The 27,546-nt window shown below is 43.3% G+C and overlaps 1 protein-coding gene across 4 annotated transcripts in view; it reads left to right on the top strand.

The window, feature by feature from the left end:
* Window positions 1-27,546, top strand: part of DDHD1 (DDHD domain containing 1) — a 317,731-nt gene that overhangs the window by 215,685 nt on the left and 74,500 nt on the right. For all 4 annotated transcript variants that reach the window (XM_085626836.1, XM_085626837.1, XM_085626834.1 and 1 more), the window contains 3 exons: window positions 4,571-4,680; window positions 11,445-11,551; window positions 20,564-20,826. In XM_085626836.1, the coding sequence (XP_085482962.1) occupies window positions 4,571-4,680; window positions 11,445-11,551; window positions 20,564-20,826 (480 nt within the window). The remainder of the gene's footprint in view (window positions 1-4,570; window positions 4,681-11,444; window positions 11,552-20,563; window positions 20,827-27,546) is intronic.

The following is a 27,546-nucleotide window of genomic DNA, read 5'->3' as shown; positions in this document are numbered from 1 at the left end:
CTGGGTTGGTCTTACTCAAATAGGAGCAGTTTAACTTGAACTTTCAGGTTAGGTCCCCTCTGAACAAACACAAGTAGCCCTTGATTGGTGTTTGGGCCTTGCCGGTAGGGTGCAGCTTAGTTTTGGTGGAATAGTGAGCACCAGACCCAACTGTAGGCAGACACTTTGCACTGAGGAAAGCAAAAATGTGATGTGTGAAATGCATTAATTATTCTTGGCCAGTAGAAATTACTCGGGATGAGCTCACCAAGGCACATCTCCAATCTTGGAGGTTCCACAGCTGCTTCCTCAACTCTAATACTACCAAAGGCTGGAATTTTTGTACGATCAGGTTCTGTGACCATTCAAGGGCTTCACAATGAGGAGGTGGATAACTTACTCCCTACTTGATATACTGATTTGGGAATGCTAGTAAACGTAACCATTTCCCTGAGAAACCTAACAGAGGTAAGCGCCTCCTTTGCAGTAGTAATCTATAGTGCACCAGAGGGCCAAACTTGCAACTACCTATTGTAGAAACTAAGGCAAACATTCTCACAGACCTTTCTCAGCCAGGACCTGAGGTCTCCAAACTCTTACTACACTTCATTGAGGCCCTGACGGAAAGTTTCATGTCAGCCTTGTCACAGCCATGTTTAGTTTCACCTGTAAGCCACCCTGTAGCTTGGCTCCACAGGCCCTCCCTTGGTGATCCAGCCTTTCTGACTTCGCTCCCAACTCCAGAGAACTTGGTTGTTTGAGCACCAACTATTAGAGTGAATTCAAACACATTCTCTAATGCACTGCCAGCCCTGGATTGGAATCAAATCAACAATTTCAGGAAAATAAGTCTTTCCTTCTGCCAGCTTGCCTTGTGTTCCTTAAACATTGTTTGCCTGTTGAGAGACTATGCACAGGGCCGCTGCGATATGACCAGTAAGATCTTGCCAGCAATCCCTAGTAAATTTAGAAACTCTTTTACTCAGAAGGCAAAAACTGTACAGGATGCAGCTAAATACTTTTTGAGAGCAGGCCTGTGCTCAACAGATTGTGTCCGGCGGCCATAGGCAACAATATGGCTTTACGGTGGCATGTCTAGATGTGAGCCACAGGATTCTCTGGGGATGTGCATGCATTCCTGATGGACATGCCATTCTATGGTTCCAGACTTTTAGGTGAAGAGGCTGATTCCACAGCGGAACGCTTCAAAGACAACCATGCTGTGGCATGCTCCTTGTGTCTGAACTCTGGCTCAGCAGTGCCACTCGCAGTACCAGGCAGAAATTTAGAAGATACTTGTAGAGTCTCATCTGCTGCCAGAGACCGCCTTCTTAACCTGTGCACTAGCCAGCTTGCCCTTTCACAGCACAACGGCAGAGAAACATGCACACCACCCTGGACTGCAATGTTCCTCTTCACCTGATGCAAAATCTGCTAGGCTGCTTTGATTTCTCTACCCATGATTGGCAGGAGCACTACTGTTTTTTCAAAATCTGTTTTTAACTGCCCGGCTGGCTCACCATTACCTCAGGTCGCTGGGTATTGTAGATTTTTAGAAAGGTTATGCCGTAGATTCGATGGCTTTTGGAGAAGGGGGCCATGGCGAAGGTCACAGGGAAGGAGAAAGGGTAGAAGTGTTAATCCTATTTCTTCGTTCTAAAGGGATGGAGAGCTTAGTCAGTTTTTGTACTTTGCCCTCTGAGCACCTTCTTGTGGAAGGATCAATTCAAGATGCTGACTTTGGCCCAGGTCCTCTCTGCCCTGGATCTGGGGAATTGGATAGTGTCCATTGGACTTGCAGAACACATACTTTCATGTGCCAATCTACAGGTGCGCCTTTTGTTCGTGGTGGGGTTGGAGCATTTCTCTGTACCCTTTAGCCCCACATCTGCTCCTCAGGTGTTTACAAATGTGGCCGTGTAGTCGTGGCCCATCTTCGCAGGTTGAGGCGATATGTATTCACAGTCACGCTGGCCATTCATCTTATTTGGCATTTTTCTTTTGAGCTGGAGCCTTTGTTTTTTTTGTTTGTTTTTTAAAGTCCCAATGCCTCTGCTGGTGTCTCTCACTTTATTGCAGCAGCCATAATCAAAGATTGAAAGAGGAGGAAGAATGAGAGTGTGGGACAAGATCAGAGAGAGAAAATTTCAGGTGGAAAGAGTGGAATGAATTGAGGGGGGCTTGTTTAAAATTTTTGCCAGGGCTGCCTTAGATTCGCAGCAGCTAGTCGAGGACCACCTTCAAATATCTTTCTGTCTTCCCTGGGACTTCTCCATCAGCATGCTGAAGCCCCACCTAATGTCCTTACAGAGGATTCGCCTGGTGGGGGCCTTCCAGAAAACCCAGGCATCCAAGGATTTCTCAACCCCTGCAGCGAGTCAGGGACATTCAGGTTCTGAGCCTAATGTTTCAAGCTCAGTCCTGGGTTCTGGTGTGGAAGTTTGAGCCTTCTTCGAATCTTGGCCTCATGCATCCTGCTAGTCCCACATGCTCACTGGCACATGGGGCCTTGCATTGCAACCTCCACCCCCAATGTACTCAACACTGGGATTTTCTTTCAGACAGTGTCTGCATATCAAAGAGCAGCCCAGGATCCTCAGTCGTGGCAGGTGGACGCCAGCATGCTCTGCAGCAATCTACTATCTCTAACTCACCCTGATTACTACAGCAGGTTGGGTCGACCATCTGAGACGAGTGGAGGTCAAGGACCTTTTGGTCCTCAGCAGAGTAGAAGCTCCACATCTATCTTATGGAGATCCACGCTGTTTGGTTGGCTCTGGAGGCCTTCCTCCCATCCATCAACATGAGGCCAGTTCAGGTCTTGACAGACAACACAGCAGTGATGTGCTGCTACAACAAGCAGATTGGTGTGGGGTTGTGCAGCCTCTGTCTGATGGCACTGTGCCTTTGGAAATGGGCTGAGCTATAAGAATTATCCCTCATGGCCAATCATTTGACGGCCTCACTGAAAACCAGTGCAGGTCATCTCAGCAGACGTCAGCTGACTGTCCACGAATTACGTTTTCATCTGGAGGTGACTGAAAGTATTCGCCCAGTGGATGCCTTCAATGAATTTTTCGCCACCACCAGGAATGTGCAGTGTCACATCTACTGTTCTACAAACTCTGTGAGACTTATTCAATCTGCAGTAGGAGTACACCTTCCAACCACTACCCTTCCTGCACCGAGTTCTGAAGATCTAGGCTCAGATCATTGTGATACCCCCAAATTGGGCAAGGAGTGAGTGATACCCTGATGTATTGCACCGGAGCATTTGCCATCCGACCTGTCTACCTCTCTGAGAAGACCTCCTGTCTCGGGACAGGCTCTCCACAACCTACACCTCCCTGCGTGGAGTGTGAGTAGCAACAATTCAGTGGTTTTATTTTACCTGCTGAAGTAGATTTTATCGTTGTAGCTAGCCGCCCACCTACTAAGTCTGTTTATTATTGTTGATGAGGGAAGCTTATGGCCTGTGCAAAGAAAGTCACGTTGACTGTTTGCAAGTCAAGTTTTAGTTGTTTTGGTATTTGCATTATCTCAGGCCAGCAAGGATTTGCAGTGGGTTAAATGTTGTTTACCGCCCCTTTCAGCCTTTCTATGTTTGCCTGAGCAACCTTCATTATTCAAGTCACCGTTTGTGATGTTTTCCTTTAAAAAAAACAACAAAAAAACTTGTTCACACTATTTTCTTTCATTATGCCTTAATAGGACCTTAACTCATGCCTGTATAGCTTTACTTTGCGTCTGCTACCTTTCCAAATGTCGTTCATCATTACAATTACTCCTGCGTGCCATATTAGGGAGCTGCAGGCGCTGTCAGTAGAACACCGTGCACTCTTTTTCTTCACTAAGAAATTGGTGCTGCAGACCCTTTCTTGTCTGCCACAACTTGTCACCTGTTCACATGGATAAGTCCATTACTCATTGTCTTTTTCTCTCTGCCACACACATCTTATGAGGAGGAGACACTTTGATATAAGTATGTACCTTTTTCTAAACATTATTGAAGAAGGAAAGGCTACTTCCTTGTAATCATTGTTCTTCACCGTGGGTGCCCGTCTGAAATCAAGTCCTGCCCTTGTCCCTGCTTTTGGAGCCACATATGTTGAGCAGGTTACTGTACATAGAGAACTGCATAACTATGCTCTGCTCGGCATGATTGGATGGTGCAGTCTTCCAAGGTTTTTAAAATGAGCAGGGTTGGATTTTAGTATGTGTGTTGTTAGTATATTGTGGCACTATGTCCTGTGTTTATTGTATGTAGTTTACACTATTTAGTTTGGTGTTTCTCAGCCAGACGTGTTGCTGATAGAACATTTGAGCTAAATGGATTTGTGAAAAAAGGCAACATTTTGTGTTTTTTTTTTTTAGCCTGTTTCCTTTTATTTGGTTAAGGAAATATAAACATTTCTTAAAATGTGTGTTCTGGAGTCTTGCACATTTGTGGAGATAGTACATCTTGTATGACTTCGGGGGGAGTACCTGTGGTGAAGAACTAGGATTACAAGTGAGCATCTTTTCCCTATTCAATTTTGAAACTAAACTTTCCAAAAAAAAAGGGTTGTAAAGAGATTGTATTTATTTTTAGGATGAGAGATACTGCAAGAAAAGTAGAAGAGAAGAATTTTTCACATCATGTAAATGAGCATGTGGAGTTTCTACCTGTGGAATGGCGGTCAAAACTTGCACTTGATGGAGGTACTGTAATATTTTTTTAACACACTCGTTAATCTAACCAGACAATTGACAGTTGTAATTTTACTGATAACTGTACTTAATAAAACATCTGTTTTTAAATAAATCCGCGTTTAATATATTAATTTATAATGTTAGTTATGTTGTTCATGTGCACTGCTATCTGTAAATGGTTGTATTCCAGTGTAAAACTGAAGGTGACTTCTATTTCAACAGCAAGACATTTTCCCAATATTTGTGATCTTCAAATCATTGGCCGTCACCATGCCGGACCAAAGAAATGTATTTTCTCAAAAACATTTTTTACCTTTTTATTATAAATTCCTAACGGGATTTGTTTTAACTACCACACCGTTGAAAATCTATTTACACAACTTTGTAGTCAGTTAGGCATTACCATCACAGAGTATTTAACACAACAAGGACAGTTTTAGCTCTTTTCCTTGCCCTCTGACAGAGTAGGTCCTTGGGACAACAGCTCCTGTGCTTATAAAATGTTTTATTTTCTCAGCAGATATCTTTTTTTAAACTTTATAGGTTTTCTTGTCTGTTATGTCTTTTAATTGGGTAGGATTTTTTTGAAGCACTCCTTCGCCAACATTGGACTTTTTTTTTATTTACATTTATTCAACTTGTTAAAACCTTGCAAGTTTTTTAGCACACAGCTCTGCAGTAGACCGAATTTCTGCAATTTATTGAGCTGTTTCTTCAAGATACAGTCCTTTTCCTACAGTTATCCCAAACCCAAGCAAAATACATTGGTCAGATCCTTAACTGGTGTTTAGTGCATGTATTCAAAGCTTTCATCTTTAAAATTAGCACCTTTAAGCTCTCCTGTTCACATGCAGCATTGTTAGTCATTTACTCTGTTCAGACCCCTACCGAGAGTTGTGTAATTCCAGTTTTATAGAACCTAACCAGATAAAAGAAGTTGTGTTCAAAGCGCCTGTCCAGTATGGCAAAATAAACTTTTCAGATGATTCCCATTTGTTCAGAGCATGGTATCATCTGCAAGGCTTCTCCTAGAACAGAAAAGATCTCATCAATCCGACTCAGTGGAAGGACACTGCTGATGCTTAGCCCCAATCAGCATGTCTGTTCTCTCACAAAGATATACCCAGTGTTTGCAGCCACCCCCAGAAGGTGATCGTCAAACCTGGCGCCAGTGGACTTGGTGTGCAAGAAGAGAAGTGCTGAAAAGTAGAAGGAAAGGGGATAGAAGTGCCTGGCTCCTTCCTCTACTCCATTATACCAATAAACCTGTGCTCCTTATAAGATATGATCAGGAGTGATGGGAGAAAACTGGGTTGACTATTGTCTTCCTATCGGGTGTCAAGCAGGGCAATAGAAAATAGATCCTGCCCAAACACAGGCAGATCTCCAAGCATGCCTTAACGATTTCAATTGATATGGTGGATTTGTGCCTCTGTCGCATGTGCATGTACCCTTCACAAGGTGGTAAGCTGCCAAGTGCACATGCACAAGAATTTAGCTGGATTTGAAGGGCAAGGTTCTTAGCATGCATGTCAGACACAGATGCTAGAGAAATTAGTACATTTACTACTTTATGGTATAGAAGATCAAAAGCCTCTAAGATGAACCAACGGGTTCATATGAAATAGTCCTTTAACAGAGTATCTCTGCTGGAAATATTACCCTGTTTATACAAAAGGCCCTTTGTCTGATTTTCCCTTTCCCCTGTAAGATTCCATTCCACAGATATTTCAAGTGCCTCGGGTTTATGGTTTGTCAAGGCCTTGATAGTTCAAGGTGTTATTCTTCAGACTCCGATTAGCACCACAAGTTCCTACAGAGTACCTAGAGCCAGTGCCCTTGTATTTTGTCAGGCAGGGCTCCACATCTACCACTGTTTGGACTACTAGCTTATGAAAGTGTCTGCATGCGATAAAGCCAAGAAAAGTCGTCTTTTATATAAGGGCTAGTTGATGAAAAGTCCAGTTAATATGACATATATTGCCTTGTAAGTGATCCACTTCGGGCTTAGGATCCAGTATAAGAAAAGAGATGAGCGTAGTGGGGAACTGAAAAATAATCAAGGCTCTAGCATGTTGGATCCTGGTAAATTAGGCTAAAGCATTTATTTAGAGGCCTGATAGAGCTACCGTAGTCAAGGCGGGATAGACCCACTACCTGGACTGCTGTTTGCTGAGCTTTTAACTGAGGAAAAGAGGCAATCTACTGTAGGAGATTGAGATGAAAGAAACCAGGTGAGGAGGAACAACATTCCCTATTTCAGTCTTACCTGTGTTAATTTTAAGGAATTGTTTCACTTCCATGAGAACACTGAGACAAGAGAATTTTTAAATTTAGTCTGGCTGTGATTGCACATTTCAGCAAATCAGGCAAGAATCTGAGGAGGAGAAGCTAAAGCTGAAAGAGATTAGCTCAGAGGGGCATATAAATACTGAAAAGAGTGGGGCTTAAACAGCATCCCTGACGGGACCCGATGCTGCACTTCTGAACTTTGTGTAAGAAGGAATAATATGGCTGACCGGAGAGCGATCCTTAAGATAGTCTGTGGTCTGAGCATGAGTGTTCCTTGGACTCCCACATTGAAAAGGCGAGACAGTAACATGTGTGATATCATATTTGAATGCTGCAGACACGTTTAACAAGATCAAGACAGCAGAGCTGCCTTGCTCTATCAGCAGTCTGAGGTCATCCAGAATGGAGACCATAGCTGACTTTGTTCTGTGAACACAACCCAAACTGGTTGAGCTTAAGTAGAAGAAGGACTTCTAAAAGGAGGAAAGCTGAAAAATAATCTCCTTTTTAAGGACACTGTGGAGGGTTGAGTCTACATTGTTTTTTTTTTTTTTGTTTTTTTTAGAGGTACGACAGGCTTATTTCCAGTACTGTGGTACAGAGTGCTTAGCTGTGGAGAGATTGCAGAGATCCATGACAATAGGGATAAGCCAGGGGGCTAGAGAATTGAAAATACGTGCAGAACAGGGGTCAATGCGAGAACAGGATTAAATGGGGTGCCCGAGCTGACTGTGAAATCTTGAGTATCAGGCGGGAAAATGGAGAGATTAAGTGACAGGGCAGTGCTGCTAAAAGGAAAAAGAGGAGAAGGGTAAGGCTGATCCTTTGTAAGGGAGCTGCTGATCGTCAAGATGATGAAGTGAAAAAAAGCTGACGGAGACCTGCAGCGAGGTTTGTAAGGGTATACAGAAAGTATAGAGCAAGAGGGCTCAGTGTGGGAAACCCTACTCTTGTAAATCTCCATAGTTGACATAGCGGCTTTCATAATATTATCTATGAAATATTGGCCCATGCAATATGATTGTCATTCTTGTAGGCCTGTAATACGGTCTATACTATTCCAATTCACCTTAAGGACTCCCTCCTCACTGTGGCCCCATCGGTAGGACCCCCCCAATATAAATGACAAACTATTGCAAAAGGCAGATGGGTGTTAACTGTTACATGCACTGGTTAACCATTTCAGTGTGACTCAACCTCCAGTGGATTAGGTCCAAGTATTGCTATCAGGATAAGCTTTCTCCTGAAGTTGATCTCTGCCAAATCCAGCATGTCTTGAACAGAAAGGTCAAACAAAGCCTGCCTATGTGAGAGCACAGAAAAACGAAGGATAGGTGGTTCTCAGGAGATCTTAAAGTGGAACAACCCAAAACACAGAGCGTTGTGCATTCGTGTTTCATTGGGCTCTATAAACTGTAATTAAGGCAGTGGAATTACTCCCGAACCTATCATGGAACCTGCTTATGTGCACAAGGTTATTTAAAAAAAACAATGACTGACTCACCTGTGCAGAAAAAAAAACAAGCATTTACAATGCAATGGTCTCGGCAATATTATAGGTAGAGCTATTGGTATTGCTCATTATTTTTTTATCATTTTTGTATCCCTAAATAAATGGCATTGTCATTTCTATTGGCATTAGCTTTTTTTGCATATGTGATACCTATTGCATTAGCAGAGAGAGAGTGAGGTAGTGAGATAGAGAGAGAGAGTGAGGTATTGAAATAGAGAGTGAGGTAGTGAGATAGAGAGTGAGGTAGTGAGATGGAGAGAGTGAGGTAGTGAGGGAGAGGGATGTTGTGAGGTAGTGATATATAAGCATAGAGTGATGTTGTGATGTAGTGAGATAGAGAGAGAGGTAGTGAAAGAGAGAGTGAAAGTGAGTTAGTGAGATAGAAAGAGTGAGGTAGTGAGATAGAGAGTGATTGAGGTAGTGAGTGAGAGAGTGAAGTTGTGAGGGTGTGAGCTAGAGAGTGAGGTAGTGATGTTTTGAGAGAGAGAAGTTGTGAGATAGTGAGGTAGTGAGATAGAGTGGAGTAGTGAGGTAGAGAGAGTTATGTAGTGAGAGAGAGTGAGGTAGTGAAACAGTGATGTAGTGAGGGAGAGGGATGTTGTGAGGTAGTGAGATGTAAGCAGAGTGGTGTTGTGATGTAGTGAGATAGAGAGAGGTAGTGAAAGAGACAGTGAAAGTGAGTTAGTGAGATAGAAAGAGTGAGTGAGTGATGTAGTGAGTTAGAGAGAGAGTGAAGTTGTGATATAGAGAGTGAGGAAGTGAGAGAGTGAGGTAGTGATCTTTTTAGAGAGAGAAGTAGTTGAAAGTGCATTTGCTCTGAGCTCATTCACGAATACAAATAAGTGTTACAGTACTTACATTTACTTTTTAATTGTGTTCTAAAGTGGAGAACATGGACTTCATTATATTTGTGCTGAAGAATCGCAGGGCTGTGGCTACGAGAATTGGCCGGGAATGCGGTCACTGGTTCGAATACAAAGATTGGCAGGGTACAGAGACTGGCTGGGTACAGAGACTGGTAGCGCTGAGATTGGCTGAGGGTGCAGGGACGTGCTGACTGGCTGGGTACTGCATCTACAGAGGCTGGCTGGGGGTACAGAGACTCTCTGGGGAGCAGAGGCTGACGCACGTCATCCTTCCAATGGCCAGGCGGCCACTCCCTCACCGGAGAGGTAAAATAGTGACTCTTCACTCCACAAGTATGGTGATCCGAACCATATAATAGTCGTCGATCTCGTGGGGGTCAATACATGTCTATATTATTAGCCTCGGTGTTCTGACATACCGCCAAAGCGCCGAGAAACAATGCTGAACTCGATTTTTTTTCTCCAAAATGTGCCTCTTGCTAGTTTTAAGATGTTGGCATGTATGTTCTAGTATCACCGAAAGGGCAAGAAAGCGACCCAAAACTGCGCGCACTCATTGAGAGTTTTAGTTAATGCATGCAAGGGAGTTTTTTCTTCAGTTTTATATAGCGCGAACTCGATCCGGAGGTATTGGAGCGCTTTACACGAGCAGCAATCTCATTACACACAGATACATTCATTTTTGGTAGGCACGGGGAGATTAAATAATTTGCCCAAAATCACAGGATGTGTAGTCATCGCCGAGACTCGAACCTTATCAACTACACCAACCAAATATTTCATGTCTCTGCTACCCAACAGGTTAACACAGCCCACCGCCATTTGTACCGAGCAAACAACGTCCATGGTAGTTTAAAAACACATACGATAATTAAAAACAACTAAAAGGAGAGAGAGAGAACCACATTCCTACTGAATGGAATAAACCACGCCAAGCACTGAGAACGCAAAACATCCTAACAGCGTGGCTGTACAGGTCCGAATACATGTGCAATTATTAAGAGCCCCGGGCGCGAGTGTCCTTACCTCTGTGTGGTCCCGAAGAGGGGTTTCTACCCGAAAACAACCTTTGTTCCGGATTGAGAGCCGGACTCGGCTTTCGTGCTCTCTGGTTTCAAACTCAGCAGTTCAACAGGTTCACCAGCCCCCTCCCTCCTCAAGCCAGCCCCCACCCCTCCCCCCTGGCCTTGGGTAGCTAAAACACATAGCAAGGATACGCACGCCTCGAAACTTTTGTCTATATCCCTAGATGAATTTAGAGGCCAGATATTTTTGTCATAATGACGGCGATTCCCCGGTGCGAGCCTCCGTTAAAGCCAACGGGGCTATTAAAACAACTAATGCTCCAAGCGTGACACTTCAGTGAAACAATCGGTGCAGACCATTGTGTGTGCTTCAAGGCTGTTCACAGGGTGAGTCTCCAATCGAACCAATGAGTTAATTCGGATTCGCGACCTTTTTGCGCAAAGCTGCAAGGCACCGCTCAGTCAGTGGTGCTGTCCGAGTGACATGGTGTTCGCACACGCTATGTCTCATGTCAGGAGTGATTACTAGCTGTAAGGGGCCCCACCTACAGAGAGAGTCTAACAAGGGGGAAAGGCGTCCAAGGCACGGTGCGGATCCCTACTCATCGAAGGGCAGCGCCGCCAACTATACTCACAACAGCACGAAGATCCTCACGGCCAGAGGACAGCAAAACAATGGCGGATGGAAGCTCCGAAACTTTTTCGGATTCGGGGGCGTGTTCCTGCTGTTCTAAAAGGGCGTGGCTAAAAAGTGGAAAGAACAGCAAGGAACACGCCCCCGAATCTGAAAAAGACGGAGCCTATTTGGAGGGACGGCTCTCTCCTCCAATGGCGGGCCTCCGTTTAGGAAGCCAGCCAATGGAGGAGAGGCAAAAAGAGAGGCGGGCTAAGGAGCCACTCTAGGAAACATTAAATCTCGACTTCCGGTTCTGCCTTCGGCAGACCGGTAGTCCTCGACCTAAAAAGTTATAAGTATTTGTTCCATTCTTTCACATAACATAGCAAACGTTGGCTTGTGACATAAGTGAGTGCGCTTCAGTCTCTTGACTTGTAGTAATGCGCAATTTTGCTTTCCAGATACCGTCGATTCAATCACTCCAGATAAAGTGCGTGGCTTAAGAGATATGTTGAACAGCAGTGCAATGGACATAATGTACTACACCAGCCCTCTTTATAGAGATGAAGTAAGCTTTTTATTTTTTCATTCGTTAAACATTGTGCTGTACGAAAATGTTGTACATCAGACGTTCATGGGAGATGTTTGTAACACAGTTTAACAATGTAAAATGTTTTTTGGTTTTGGTGCATAGTGCGTAATGTTTTTAAAGAGGGTAGATTCCAGACATCGTTATGCATCTTGTGATGTGAAAAGCTAAATCGGTAATCGCTTCTGTCAGACATGGAGATGTAGGCTTAACTAGTTTCACTCTGCATTAGTATATCCTTATTGTGTGTTTATTTGCATGTCTAGTGTTGGCTGAGTGTTGCTGCATTATTATTTGCATTCAAATATTTACATGTCGGATTATGCAAAGATTAAACTATGCTTGCCTATCGTAGTTTCAAATATATTTACAAATAGCTAACTTGCTGCTCTACCTAGACGATTTAAATTTGTTTCTATGTATGGTGGCTTAAAACAGTGTAAGCATGTTAGCTACACTTTAACAGCACCTTTCTACCTATAATCTTTCATTTGCTACCAATAAAAAGTACTTCGTATTCTGTACTGGGCTGTAAATTTTAAATCTGAAATTAATGCAAACTATAATGAATAAGGGCTACTTTAAGATAGTGCTTGCTACTGCACTTTGGTATGAGGCTTCCATCCTGATTGGGGCTTACCTTACCAGCCACCCCGCTTTCCTCTGGATGTATTCATGTGAAACACCTGTAGGTTGCAGGCTGTTTTCTATGTAAAACACAAATACTGTATATAAAAACCCAAGTTACACACATGCTCAGTAGTGTTTCAGCCTCTTGCACCAAAACCCCACACCACTTCAGATTTTTGCTGTATGGTCCGTATGGAAGCAATGGTGGAGAAACACCTTCACCTCAGCACGTGTAAGTGGCTATGCCAAAGCCACGCTGGTCTTTTTGAAGTTCCAGTCTGTTGGCAAAGATCATGTTTTTCCTCATGAGACAGGTCTGTCCTTCGTAAAAGTGATGCAAACACCAAAAGCAAGTTAACGATTGCTTTCCTGTTTCTTTGCAAAACCCCTTTGTTATGCCAGTCCTATCATTTTACCCTTCTGCACCTCATTTTTAGGTCTCGCTGGGGCGAGATTAAATGTTTTTAAGTATTTTCGGTAAAGGGCTTTAAGCCCCGCCCCTCCTTTCCATTAGCTGGCGTCACCGTTTAGGGTAAACGGTGGCCAGCCATTGGAACAGAGCTTTTCATGACTTATTTGCTCGGCTTTTTGAGCCGTCCCATTTGGACGGGCTTGTCTGCCTTCCTTGCCAAGGTTTCTTATCTCTATGGGGCCAAACACATGGCCCCATAAAGATAAGAAACCTTTTAGCAGGCGAGGCCGTCCAAGTGGGACGGCAGAAAAAGGCGAACCAAAACGTCATGGCGAGCGCTTGTTGGTTTAGGTTCAGATTTCGTCACAGTTATAGACTGTAGCCCAACGCGGGCCCTCGGGGCCAGATTCACGTAAGATTTTGAGAATGTCTCTGTCTTTCTAAATGATTCAAATTTGGAATGGTATGAAAATGTATCTGCGGTGGCCTTATTAAAAATCTGGCTTTTTCAAGGCCTGAGGCCTGCCTGTGTCACGAGGAGCGTACCAAGGCCTCCTGCAGCCACTGAGGCATAGACGGCCCCCGACCTTTTCAAGGGGCCCCAAACCCTTCAGAGGGACTCGATTCCGCCTGAGACCTAAACATGTGTGTGAGACCTGGCGAACCTCTTGTTCACATTCTGAGAGGGGTGGAGGCAATTATTTTTACATTGCGCCACTGCTGAACTGAACTCGGGTGTCAGAAGTGAATTTCTCACTGGACGTCAGTGTTGCGGCAAGTATCTTCGGTGTGCTTTCTTAGGCACATGGGGTTTCTCACGTTTGTCCAGACCCGATATTTCTCAGAATAATTAGATAACTGCGACCTACAGGTTTCTCACAGCTTTCTGCAGTAGAGTGTGAACTTAGTAAGCTGTCGTGGATAGGGGTTGCCCACCCCTGCGCATCTGTGTTTTGTGTTTTTACTGAGTAGTGTGAGAAAAATTAGATAGAATGCGTCTTGTGTGAGAGTAAACTGCAGCGAGCTAAGTGCTTGGATGCTTTGTCAAACTACTTTATTTATATGCCCTTTTCATGAAAAAAAAAATATTCAACATTCAGAATTAATGCTACCCAGGAGAAACCAAGCGTTCTTGACCCCTCTTGTTGCGGGTCAAGACGAACCCCCACGGGGCTATTGCTGTGTTCGGTATAATTAAGGTTGTTTTCAGACGCTCTATGCCGGCTCCCCGTGTTCACCCCTTCTCTCGCAGTCACCACACCCCTCTATGCGTCCGGAACCTCTCACCCCTCTTTCCTCCGCCACCTTTCTTCTGCTGCTTGTGGAATGAATGTAGGAGCGCAGACCAGACCCAAGTGTAGCTTAGTGAGGCCCGCGCGCTGCACCTACACTGCCCCCGAGCCTCACAGCAGCACCAGCATCCTTCTAGGATTTCAAAGGTAAAATCCCCCTTAGGTCTGAGGTTGAGAAGGGTGTGTGGGCGGAGGGGCTATGGGGAAAGAGCGCCAAGGAATTCAGTTATTTTTCTGTATAAAGCCCGCAGGCTAGACTCCTCCCGGCACAGCAGAGGAGCAGGTGAAATCACTGGCTTCAGAGAGACACTCCAGTTCTAAAGTGCTTTGAGGAACTGTAAAAAAATGGCTGAAAAGAGGTAAGCAGAATTAGTGTGTACATTTCGATGATGATTTTGGTGTGTGGACGACATTGATGGCTCCTGCTTAAGAAGCAGATTTATCATTTTTAAGTCTCACAGGGCTGTGTGCAAAACATATTATTACCGATGCTTTAAGTTACACAAAGAGCGTGCTGTGTCTCCACTCAGTGCAGCATTTATCCCTTACCTCATTCTATTCAGTGCTTTAAATGGGCCGGTACTGAGTACCGGCACTTTTTTATTTTAAGGGGGAGAGTACCGGCACCTCTCAAGAGACACGTAATACATTTTATTGGAGAGTACCAGCACTTCTCAGAAACAAGCAGGTACTCTGCTATCCGCACTTTTATTTTTCCATTCCAAGCACTGATTCTATTGGCTGTTAGGAGCAGCATTCCACCTCATGCATAACCACCTTGCTTCCTGCCTGCCCTGAGGACTGTCCCGCATTCCCAACGACCTCCTTTAGGAGATGCTCACTTTTAATATTCTTATACTATCTCATTCCTTAAAGATCTTCAATTTAGTGACATTCATGATTATTTCACCTTCCTGAAGGGATGTTTCTTTGTAATTTTGTCTGTCCAATTGAGGCATCTTGTGGCTTTTTCCCAAGCCATCAGTGCCACCATTGTGGCTAGTAGAAGTTTTGTTTTCCTTTTGTCGCCATGCAATTAATGAAGAAATGTCGGCTGGACCAGCATATATCATTCCAGCCTGAAGGTTATTTCATATCCAGTCATTGATATTCATAAGTGTTCCCGCCCAGTAATAAAGTCTGATCTCAGGAAGTGCGATCCTGCCACTATAGTGGCTTCTAGTTAGGGTCTCCAGTGCTAGTAGCTGGGAATATCTGGTTGTGGATGAAAGAGGCATGAGCTTGAATCAAGACTAGCATTTGGTCAGCAGCGGCTCTTTTGCTATGGCGGAGTACCCACCCACGCCAGCAGCCTCAAAACTTGAAAAATAAAATAGTAAAAAATAGTTTATCGTTTTATTATTCAAGTTCTAAGGACCAAATCTTGGGGGCGGGACCATCGCGATGGCAGTCACGAAGGGGGAGTGGTGGGCACTGCTGTCAATGCGCATGTGGGTTTGGCTGGCTGTCTTAGGATGGCCAAACTGACATGCGCACTGAGATGTCTCACGGGAAGGAGACAGCAGGCACAGGCTCTGTGTCTCTGGGAGTGCAAATCCAGGGCGCTCAAGCCAATCCTGCCACTGCTTTCATCCTGGCAGCAGCACGAGAGCAGCAGCGGCATGAGAGCAGTATCTGGATTGGCCGCAGGGGAGTATGGGAGCCTGTGCTGCAGTGGAGCCAGAGAGGATTAGCAATGTGGCCGGCAGCAGGTATGTTTTTTCTTTTTTTTTCTCGTCTTCCGTCCCCTTTGCCCCCGCACGCCCGCCACTCTGCCCTGACACCAGCTGCTACTGCATTTGGTGCCATCATTCAGTACAGACAGCCATAGGTTTATGAGTGAAATTTGGGCACCTCCAGAACTTTGGGCATCAGCACTTATTCTTTTGCAAATTAAGTAGTCTATCTCCAAAAAGAATGACCAGGCCTCTTCTGCCGACAAATGTAAGCCTGGTGGATGGGAGTACTGCAAAGCTAACTGCAGGTTAGACGAATAGTAATGTGGCCAGTATGTTACGGGCTTTAGTGCAAGGAAGGAAATGGCCCCCCGGGCCAGTGTTAGACTGGGACAAATAGGCCTGGGCACCAAAATAAAAGTGTCCCTTGTTTCCAACCAGATAGCTAAACAAGCATTGAAAATGCAATAGATCTCGCCTTTGATTAAGTTAAAGCCATTTGCTTTGCTAATGGTATTGTATAACAAAGCAAATTACTTTAACTTAATAAAAGGCGAGACCTATTGCATTTTCAATGCTTGTTTTGAACTGAGATCATACATACGATAGTATATTCAGATGAAGCTGATTTGTTTCTGCATGCTTGCTCTATAGAACGCTTTTGAACTTGTATGGAATCACAGTAACATGCTCAGAGATGTCCCACTATCTCTCAAAGGTAGCTACTCACTGGACTATATAAATGGCTGGGTTACGCTCAGTCACATTAAGCAGGACATGACTCAGTTGAAGCAGGCCCTACCAGCCTTTCAGAGGTTTGGATGTGGTGGGAGATATATTGTACTTCGTATACACGAGCAAGCCTTGCACGGCTCAGTTAAGGTACTAGAGGTTTTTATTATATGTGTGCTAGCTGAACAGCTGATATCTTTTTTTATTATCAATAGTATTATAGTGTCCAGTTGACACATGCTAGTATCAAGAGATGGGATTCTCACTGTCCATAAAAACACAATTTAAAATAAAATGGACCGCATGTGCCCACATTACCAAATAAGAGAAAACACAATGCAATACTATACCTTCCATTTCTCCACCGTAGATGATACTCGATTAAAAAAACTACATCATGTTCTCCATGTGCTTAAAACATGTTCCTTACTGAAAAGGTTAAGTAGCTGTCTGTGAAAGCAGCAGCTTATAACGCCCTGATGCCCTTTGCCTACAGAAGTCTTGGGTGTAAATACCTAGAAATACTGTGTGTGATAGACGGTTAGGAAGAAATCCTATCGCGGGACACTCTATTTGGAGTAACTAGGCGCTTTACAAACTTATAATGTAATCTTTGGTTTGCAGTCCTTGATCTTCTTGCAGGAGATTTTAATAACTCTTAGTCTGCATTTTTTACACAGTTGTCCGCCGCTTCACGCAGGGTGTAATAATGGAGATTTATGGTGTTTCTATCTAGCCAAAGGGAAAGAACATTACCTTTTGCAAAGAGGCGAATGGCTTTCGGATCCCAGTAAGAACTGAAATCATTCTTAGGCCCTGTGGAACTGTTGGCATTCACTAGATGTTTTACTAATACCCAATATATTAGCATTGACTCCTGATGGATCCAATCTAATTTTGTATGTTAGTACACATATATTATACCGATGCATAGCTCATTTGCCAAACTTGAAAAGTCATGCAGATTCAACCTGGGAGCTTGCTACTAGGAAAACCTGCACCTTCATCTCAAACGTTACGTTTGTTGAGGCTTGAAGCTACTTCTCCTTTTCTCTATGTTGCTAGTTCTAATCATGAGCCATACATTGTACAGTCCTCTTTGCCATAGCAGTAGCATCAGCATCGAGTAAGATGTTGATAGAACCTCTGATTCGAATCCTGGTAAGAAAGGAAGAATCCAACAAATATAAGTGATTTATCGGATGTTTGAGCTGTTTCTCTTCCTTTAATACTTCTTATACTTCATTCTGATGATCTGCAGCCTGTAAGCCCTAATAACCTCCCTTGGTCGCTGGTCATTCTGCTTCTTCTAATGAATCTTATAACATCTTAAGAGACCTGCTTCAATTAAGTTGGCTGAGGAATGGGGTGGAATTTAACCGCCACTGGACCCAGATAACCACCAATGCGTGAGGCCGCTCAGTGATGAAGAGAAACAGCTATGCTTTACAGCAACATAGGTCTAGGATGTCCAGCTCCGTTCAAAATTTTCAGAATTTCCACATAAAATAGTTGTGTATAAGTAACTTGACTAGAAATAATTTGTATATTAAGTGGTAATTCTGAAAATCTGGCGTGGATCCTGCAGTCTTGAACCTAGGCTGAACAAGCCTGTTCTACAGCTTCCAGAGCTACTTCTACCCTGTGCAGTTCTGCTCTAGTTGGCATCCCAAAGTTGTGGCCAGAAAGTAGGTTGTAATGAAGTAATTACTGTACATGGTGGTTGAGAGCATTGCTGGGCCATGGCCTTGGTAGACTTTTCTCACAAAGGCTCTCTTTGAGGGGATGATTGGTGGAGCAGCTTAGTCTTTTCCATTGCACATCCATGAATGAGGACCCCTGCAATGAAAGTGCACAATTCTGAGATTTTATGTGAATCAAAAGTCCAATGCATTTCAAAGTATTTCTTTTGAGGTTCAGAACATAGTTGACTACAATGTATTTTTTTTGGTTTTATTTTTTACAATATGTACTTCCTCAGAATAGGGGCAAGGAAAAATGAAGGATGGCTTCCCCCTGTCTTTCACATCTACAATTTAATCATTTCCTCCCCTTTAGAGATTTCTGAGGGCGACTTTAAGTAGTTGACAGCTATCCAAGATTACGATTGGCTGCGCTGGAGCACATTTAGGAAGCCTTCATGCATTGCTCCTAAAAGAACACAGGAAAATAACTTTCAGTCCTGCACCAAGGTACTGGTCTGTAGTGGCGTGGCAGCAGCGCACAGTGATCCACTGCTGCTCGTATCTGAATGACTACCTCATCTGAGTAGCATCAAGGTAGAAAGACGAGTCTGCTCTGGCCCTGATAGTCAAAATACTATTTTTTCTAGGATGTCTTTTACAAAAAGGTTTGCGACCATCAAAATGAATACAGGGACCATTTTGGACTTAGTATTGCAAAAGTCTTTCTTCCTCTGTTGTTCTCAAGACCTTGGAGTCTTCAAACATTCCTGGATGTGATCCACCAAATGCAAGTTGCAATTGCATTCTATGCATTTCTGAACATTGGAATGTGATTTTGTACAACTCATCTCAGCATATCCCAGTTCAACCCTGCCTGATTCCAACTTTAAACAGTATCTTAATCCATATATTTTCTTGGGGTGCACCTTCTGACTACAATGTCAGCAGTTTGCAGTTGTGGCTAAGGTTCAGACTTTATTGCTTAATCTTCCTTTTGGTGGCTAGTTTTGTGCTACTCTGGGCATTTAAATCTCCGATCATAGGCAAGCTCTTTCTACTAAAATACACCCCCACTCCAACCCTATATTACCTCTGCAAAAGTTAGGGTCAACAAAGACCGTACTGGGTTGTCTCCGCTCATAGCAGACCGCTCCTCTTCTATCCTGGGTATAGATTCTGGGCTTTTATGCAGTTCTGAGCCTAGTCCTTGCATTCAGCGTCACTGCAATACACAGATCGGCAGCTGGACCATGGCATCTTTAATGCAAAGACAGAGCTTCTGAAGTCTGAATGGAAATAAAATACTTGCTTAGGGATACTTAAGTATAAGCCCGAAGGTAAACTGCTGTCCAGTCATATGGATGCAGTTGCCTTTGAAATTCAGGTTGCTCTCATACTGAATTATATGGCATTTTACCAGATTGTTGGCTTTTGAAGCATGGAGGGGTGTGGGGCAGAGCACCAAATACTCTGGGCTCTGTGGGGCCGTACAGCCCATATGGTTGTTTGTTCAGACTCCTGCTTTGGGATTGATCTGTCTGGCGTGGCCTTTGTCCATTGACAATGGACATGGTTTCTAGTCCTGTTCAGGAGTTCAGCAGTTAAAATTGATGGACTAGCCTTAGCCTACATGTATTGGAATCCCAAATTTAGTCATAGAACAAGAAAGCAGAGGGAATACCGGCTCTTTCAATGTACAGAAATGGGCATGCTATCACATGGACACATTCAAAGGGGGCAAAAGCTAGAATGCCCTACACGGACTTCAGTAGGACCTTCTTTCTAGTATAAGACAATGTCTTTGTGAAAAAATTACCAGCAGCTGGTACAGCGAAACGCTGTGCAAACACCACCCAAAACTCTGAGATAAAAAGGGTCCCTTTTATGAGTGACTAATCAGATTTGATAAAGTGCTAGTAGATCCATTGGCTAGGGTGAAGAGAAGAAGACATTTACCCCTATAACTGATTACCAGCAGACACTAAGCATTAGTCACCAAGTGACGTAAGGGAACACCAGACCATCTCGCCTAGGGTTTTGAGTGTTTGCTTTGGTTGTACCCCAAATCTTGTAGTCTAGCACTCGATAAAAGAGAGCAATCACTTGAAACGCAACGCCTTCCAGTAAGTTCCAGATTAAAGCCCACTTGCAGTACAGATATCCACTCCGATAAATGCCTGTGATGAAAAAGTACCATAACAGCTCAGTAACTGTTTGACTTCCTTGAGAAATCTCATCGATTTTGACAGCTTACACATTTAAAACCGTGTGTAATATGTGCATGATGATTCCTATAAAAAGGGAAAGATGTGAGTGATCAATTCAACTGAAACGAAACCTTCAGTATATACAAACATATACACTTGCACACAATACCTTTACAAAGGCTCCTTTTAATAGTATTTTTTTTTGTGCAGACATTTTGCAAATGCTTATAATTAAGATGAAATCCCAGTAAAATCTTCTACTTGTAAATAATTTCCATAATTTTTTAAAATAGTTTTGCAAGTCGCTATGTGTCAGGGAAAAATGCTAATCAAAGATGTTATTTTTTTTGTGAACAGTTAGTAAAAGGCCTTCAACAGGAGCTAAATCGGTTGTACACGCTTTTCTGTTCACGGAATCCAGAGTTTGACGAGAAAGGCGGAAAGGTCTCAATTGTATCACACTCCTTAGGATGTGTCATCACCTATGATATCATGACGGGATGGAATCCAGTTCGCCTTTATGAACAGTTGCTTCGAAAGGATGATGAGGAGCGCGAAGAACACTGGATGACCTATGAGGAGCAACATCTACTTCAAGAACTTTTGTTAACAAAACAGCGGTATGATAGTATTTTTTGCATGCTGTGCTTCTTTCTCATGGAATCCCGCTGACGGAGGTCAGGTAGACCTACACATATAGCATGAAATTATGTACACGGTTGCCTCCACAGTTCATGTGTAGCGTTTATTTTGATTTCCAAGGCCATTTCTTTAATTGTTTGGCTGATAGTGAACAATATCCTCTTTTTTTGTTGTGGGGGAGGGGTGTTTATTGAAGCTTGCTTTCATTGAATCTCTTTTGGAATGCCAATGACATTCTCTATGTAACTCAACCCTGGTCATCTCTTCCCCTGCTTTTCGAAAAATCCTGGATGAATATGGGTGGAACTTGGGATAACAAGTGAACTGGAGCAAGTCCCTCCCGCAGGGCAATGATCTAGCCCTCCCTCATCCGTTGATTAGCACCACTCTGGTACTCCAATACCTGGCAGTATTCCTGACTCTCCACGAGAAGACCTGCCATGAGCGCAATCTGGGAACGGTTATCCTCAATTGTAGATGATATGACCAGATGGAGGAGACTTTCCCTTACATTACTGTGGAGAGCCACAATGATAGTGGTACCCAAGCTGTTATATGCCATCCACCACTCATATTATCCGATACCCCCCTGCTATCTTCGCAGGGATAGAAGAGGACCCCTCTGCACTTTCCTTTGGGATGGTAAACACCCCAGGATCGCCCTGACCACACTTTGACGTAATCCACACAATAGAGGCATCGCTGTACCCGATATCCGAGGCTGTTACTGGCTCTCTCACCTTATTATCATTAATGACTGGCTTCATGCCTCCTCCCCAGACCACTCTACCTTCAGCCTAGAGCGCTCCTATTGGACCCGCCAATCCTATGTTCATTACCTCTATGGAGGACGAGGAACTTTAAGCCTACTTCCTGCCACTAGAGTGACAGTTAACAGTTGGACTAGAGCCACGGGATGGCACGGGAAGCTCAGTAGGGAAACACCATAATGGGAGGGGATATGGCTGGCCGAAATTGGTGAACTAAAAGGCTTCAGGCCATGGGAATTGATTGGGATTACAAAGATAGGAGACTCGCTGGAAGGGGGTGACCTTATGGCATTTAACTCACTGAAGCGCGAATACAGCTTGCATGACTCAATTTTTAAAATATGCACAGCTCAGACATGCATGGTCGGCTGAGGGACTTTCTGGGGAGGAAATCCTGGAATATGCACCACTTAAGGGATGGCTACTCACAAAGGCCCTGGAGGGGGGGGCGATCTCCTCCACGCACCTTACCCTCCTTATTAATAAACCTGATGAATTGAAGTTCCCCAGGCCCTTATTGACTCCATGGGACATGTTGGATACTATTTTGCTCCCTTTACCTAGAGAATTACTTAATTATTTTGCTACGACAGTACCTGATGGCCTGGACTTTACAAATTATCTCACTGTCTTGGGAATGCTTTCCTCACTGTTCATACAACATACTAAAGACAGAACACATTGATTCTTACTTGTAAAGCGCACACACACAATAGTATCATGCAACATAAGTGATTGTGTAGGAGCAATCCATCTACCCTGTACTATCAAGCCAGTTGGCTACATGGGAGGAGTGCAGGACATGTCCCTGTAGTCGCACTCTACTGGGATCAACACCAGAAAGGCGCATAGGCATAAGTCCCGGGGGGGGGAGAGAAATTAGTTGAAACGTAATTAGTTGCCATACCCCCTAATGAAGCGTATTCCCCTTTGTGGAAGAATCAGCCACTTCGTGCATTACAGTAACTCCAAAATGTCCCTCACAGTATACATTACTGTTTCACAAAATCAAAGTCCCATGTAAACTTTCTGTAAACTGTAATGCATGAACAAATGTTGATTGTATAGGTGTACTTAGTTTGTTTTAGGTTATATTTTACAGTGGCACATGCTCTGGTCACGTTTGCACATGGTCGATTGGGTGGGTAGGTACTGTGGGTGAATTACAATTATGTGAATTATTACGGATATCTAACTCTTTGAAACCGTGGCATTGATAAGGCCTGGATGGGCATGTTGATTGAAAAAGGTGTTACCATGAATTAGCATTGCCTTTGGAGTGAACGTATAAACATGAATGAATTTTCGGCATGCAAAAAATAAAATATGGTTTAACGATGAATACAGGACAAAACTGTGGTTTATAGTGAGAATAATTGTCTCAGTCCATGCAGTGCACTGAGTGACGCGTAAATTTGGGTCACATTCATTTCATTGAAGTCGATCCACATAATACTCAACATCATCAATTTATATGCATAAATAATTATGATAAATTAAGAAAACCACACACAGGGAGAGTTCAAGTTCGTTAGTGCCTGTTCATTTCTAACCATTTGGTTTATCATCAAAATAATTGTCCGAAGCATCCCATATCTTGTGATATTTGAGGTCAGCCTCTGGCCTTGTATATTGAAATTTCGAGGATTCTGCATAACCCGTCTCCACTTTGCAACACTAGGGGGCAACGGCTTCCTCCAGTTCTGGGTAATACAAGTCTTACCCATGCCAGCCCTAGTCTCAAAAGAACATCCTTGTAAAGCTCTCATCATCCAATATATTAAAGAGAGCAGTCTTTGGATTTGCAACAAAAGGTAGGTTAAGTATGTTTTTAAAGGCTTGAAAAATTCCTTCCCAGAAGGGCCATAGTGCTGAGTAAGTCTATACTATATGAAAAAGTCACCCATTGCAGCTTGACATCCAAGTCATTCTGGCCCAGGGCCCCTGTAGAATTTCCACAGCCTTGCAGGCGTCAGATTCTACAAAAATGTTTGAATAGGACTAGGCATAACCTGTTGGTAATTACTGCTTCTCTAGGGGCCATGAGTGCAAACATCCACTGCTGAACTGTAGAATGACCAATGTCCGCTCCCATTTTTCTTTTAGTTTAGCAGTGGTATCAGGTGAATTGACAATCAATCTCTTGTGAAGACTAGACCATTTCCCGATATGGAGAGTGGAAACATAGTCAGTTTGGACTCTGGGGGCTCTAAACTCTGATCCGGCTACATTAATCTAGCTATTGTCTAATCTCATGCCCAATTCAAGATACATGTAAACCTGGGTACCAAACTCTTCTTTATGTCTGGCAATGGTTTTAATCTCCCCCTAATTGTCTCATCTCCACTGTGGAGATTCCCAGAGAGTCGCATCCCCCCAAAACCTCCAAGGGTGTTCCTCTCTGTGAGTGCTGTACCCAGTCATAGGGGAGTTTGGTCTGTCAGAATATTAGACTGGTCTATTTGTTTATTACAATCTTTCCAAGCTGTTCTAAGTGTTTTTTGTGCTGGTGGAGTCTCACAATAGAGCCTCCCTGCATAAAACAAGTAGACTAGGCATCTTTCTCCCATGGCCCAGAGTTGACATGCATAAGCAGGGCAGCCATAGTAGGACACTGCGTCAATCATTGCGACCCCTCCACTATATGTTGATTTACTACAGTTAATATAGTTACCATTGCTCCAGATGAAGGACCTCTGCAGCAATGCCAGTGTATACATGCACCTATGGGCGACGGCAAACATGTACTTTTATAGCGCATCTGTAAATGTAGGGAGAGCAATTCTCTTTAGTAGAGCGTTTCACCAGAATATTGATAATAGATAATAGAAGTTTTTCACATCTGTGTATCTCTTTGTACTGTGTAGCTCATGGGTATAATATTAGGACGAATAGTCTCCATTATGTGAAACAGTTGTTTATCCAGGTATGTGGGGAAATTTGGATCAGTCTTTTACCAACTTCCCAGGTTTCTGTCAGCCCAAGGAGTCCCGAAACAAATGTCTGTAGGAGTACCATTGCTGCGAAGCCAGATGTCTCGGCTTGTCACTGTAAATAAGGATGTCATCTGCGTAAAATGTGGTTATATCTACGAGACTCTCTGGCCATTGGAACCCTGTGACTCCTGAGTGTCTTATCATGCAAGCTAAGGGCTCACTTGGCATTGCGAATGAGAGGGCGCCCCTGTCGCATCCTTCTCTCCATATAAAAAAAAATGCCCCTCTTCCCCCGCTCCAACCCCAGCTCGCAGTCCAGTGTATAGAGTGCGAATGTAAGCCATGAAGCTTGATCCAAAGCCCATTGATAGCGGAGAGATTATATATTCTCACTTTTAGAAACAAAGTGTTTTTCTCGAGTACCAAATAATAATGCAAGTATGTAAGCCATTGACTTGGGACATTGCATTAAAGGTGTGGCGTATATTATGTCTGGTCGTTCTATGTGGCATAAAGTGTTTGCAATCATCTGTGCCACAGTAGGTTTGTCTAGATCTATTGTTTACTTAGTGGACAAACATGGCATCGCTGCAAAGGACAAATAAGCGGACAGCTCATCTATATCTTTTTATTGACCACGCTACAGTATAGTTCAGAACTTGTGTGCAATCACATCCGACAAGGTATGTAAACCCCTGTATTCCATTGTCCTTCGTAGCCTATGCTTATGTATAGATGTTCCCTCTCGTTATACCAACCAATGCGCAAGCTTTGTCCCCCTGGTCATATAATCTACTTTGTTCTGCCATCCAGCTCTTATATTCTGCATCTTCACCCTCTTGTTCATATTGTTTTTGCTAGGGTGAGTCTATGGATGGTATCCTCAGTGGGGATAGCCCTGTATTTCCTCTTTGCCTCAAGGACCCCCATCTCCAGTTGCTGGAGTTTGTTCTGTTTTTATATTTTTGTTGTGTCACAGAGGTCATGACTTTTCCCCGGTTTAGATGCCTCCCAAAGGAAATTCCAGAACCCTAGTTTATCTCTTATATTGTTGTCTGTAACGAGGGACTTTTTAACCTCCCAGTTCTTAAATCTTCAACCACGCTCACGAAAAATCAACAGTGACCATCTACACTTTCTAATAGAAGAGGTGCAGGCACTCCTGCAAAGTAATAATTACAAGTTAAAAAGGAAAAGCGTGTACTCACTATACTTTCTTATTCCCAGAAGGAGCAAGGCATTGAGACTAGTATTGGACTTACAAGCACTGAACCTCTGCATCATATCGGATCATTTCAAGATGGTCACTCTACAACATTCCAGTCACATCGCTCAAACTTGTGCTTTGGCATCTGAAACCGTATAATTTCGGGGTTTGCTACTACCAAAGGAGTGTATAGTATTTTTTAAAGGAAGGCAGCCCAGAAAGTCCACTGTTCAACCTTCGCATTCGGTTAACTGGAAAAGATTTGTGAGGTACTGTTTAAATCTTTGCCCTCACCAGACTTATGAGGGCAGCATTCCAGCTGGTGGATCCATGCCAGCTGTAGCTCCTGGCTTTAGTGTTCTTGCGTCATTCACACTTCTCTTAAAGTCAGTGAACTGCCGGCGTGATCAGTTGAGGAATCATTCTTCATGTTCACAACGGGAGAGTTGTACTCCACATGCACCCTCATTTTCTACCAAATGTTTCACCTTTTCATGCCAATCTCAGACACAAATATGCAAGCAGCCCTGTCTGAGATACAACTGGCTAGTCAAATATATTAATGTATGCTGTTCTAAGCAAAACGTGCATTCCATCCTGTGCCCAGTGCACATTCATCTTGCAAAAATAAAGTTGCCACTGTGCCATTCCTTGGAACTATCCCATTAGCGTGCATCTTTAAAGCTGCTGTACTGAGTTCTAGCCACAAGTTCATGAAATACTATTCTGTGGCTATTGTAACAATCGGTTTGTAGCTTTTGATGCTTTAGATTTATATGTCCCCTACTGACTTTCCCGGAAGCATGTGAATATCATACGTATAGAAACAGATTTGATTAAACCATAGTTACCCAGCACCCAAAGACATTGTAATTTCATCCTACTCCATGCACATCTATACCCTAGAGAGAAAAACTTTCCACGGTGGACTGTGTCTAATGAATTGAGTGTTTCAGGGGAGTTACCACAAGTCACCTCGGAACCGAAACCCCATCTTTGAAGAATTTTTTTTTTTTTAAGTGAGCTAAGTTCAAGACTAGATGGCAGGAGTGTGCAAAGCATGGGACTGTACAGTACTACAGATTGTTTCAGGTAAACGACGTTGTTCCTTATCAGTCATGTTCAGTAAAGTTTCTTAACCTAGTAAACATGTGTATATTGTTAGCGGTCAGACTGTCAAGGCAAACCTAATAGCACTCCTCTTAGTATGTACATAATTATCTATGCTACATAGAAACGCTATTCCTACAATCCACAGAGGCACACCTCCTTTGACAAACAAAACTGTGACTACCAAATGTCTAGAGAATATATCTATTTTTATCAGATAAAATGTATACATTGTATATGAAAAATGTCAATACGTTAAACATGAAAACATATGCTATGCATAAAAATAAAAAAGGAAGATTGTTTCAAACCATTTCCATATTTGCCTCTACCCTTCAAATCACTGAGCACCCATGCCTTTGATTGTTGATCATATAGGAATGTCCAGTGTCGGTAGGTTGTTTTTCGAGGAACAATGTTCAGGATGCCGGTCACTAATGCTGGCAACTGCATATGTGACACAAACAAAGTATGTAGACTGTGGTACTTCATGGCCACAATATGTTTTCGGGATTTTTGTTTATTTAACTGCTATTGGGTCCAGATCTTGACTGCTGTGATATATAGGAGTGAGGAAGAGTGCAAGAACCAGTGTTGACCCCGTCGATGCCCTTTTCTTGATCTGGGACTACCCTCTCTTCACTAATTTTTCACCAGGGCATGACGCAACCAGGT

The sequence above is a fragment of the Triturus cristatus genome, chromosome 9 (genome assembly GCF_964204655.1).
Source record: "Triturus cristatus chromosome 9, aTriCri1.1, whole genome shotgun sequence".
In the NCBI taxonomy this organism is placed as follows: Eukaryota; Metazoa; Chordata; class Amphibia; order Caudata; family Salamandridae; genus Triturus; species Triturus cristatus.
The sequence above is the reverse complement of the archived record's forward strand: the minus strand, read 5'-3'. Positions and strand labels throughout refer to the sequence as shown.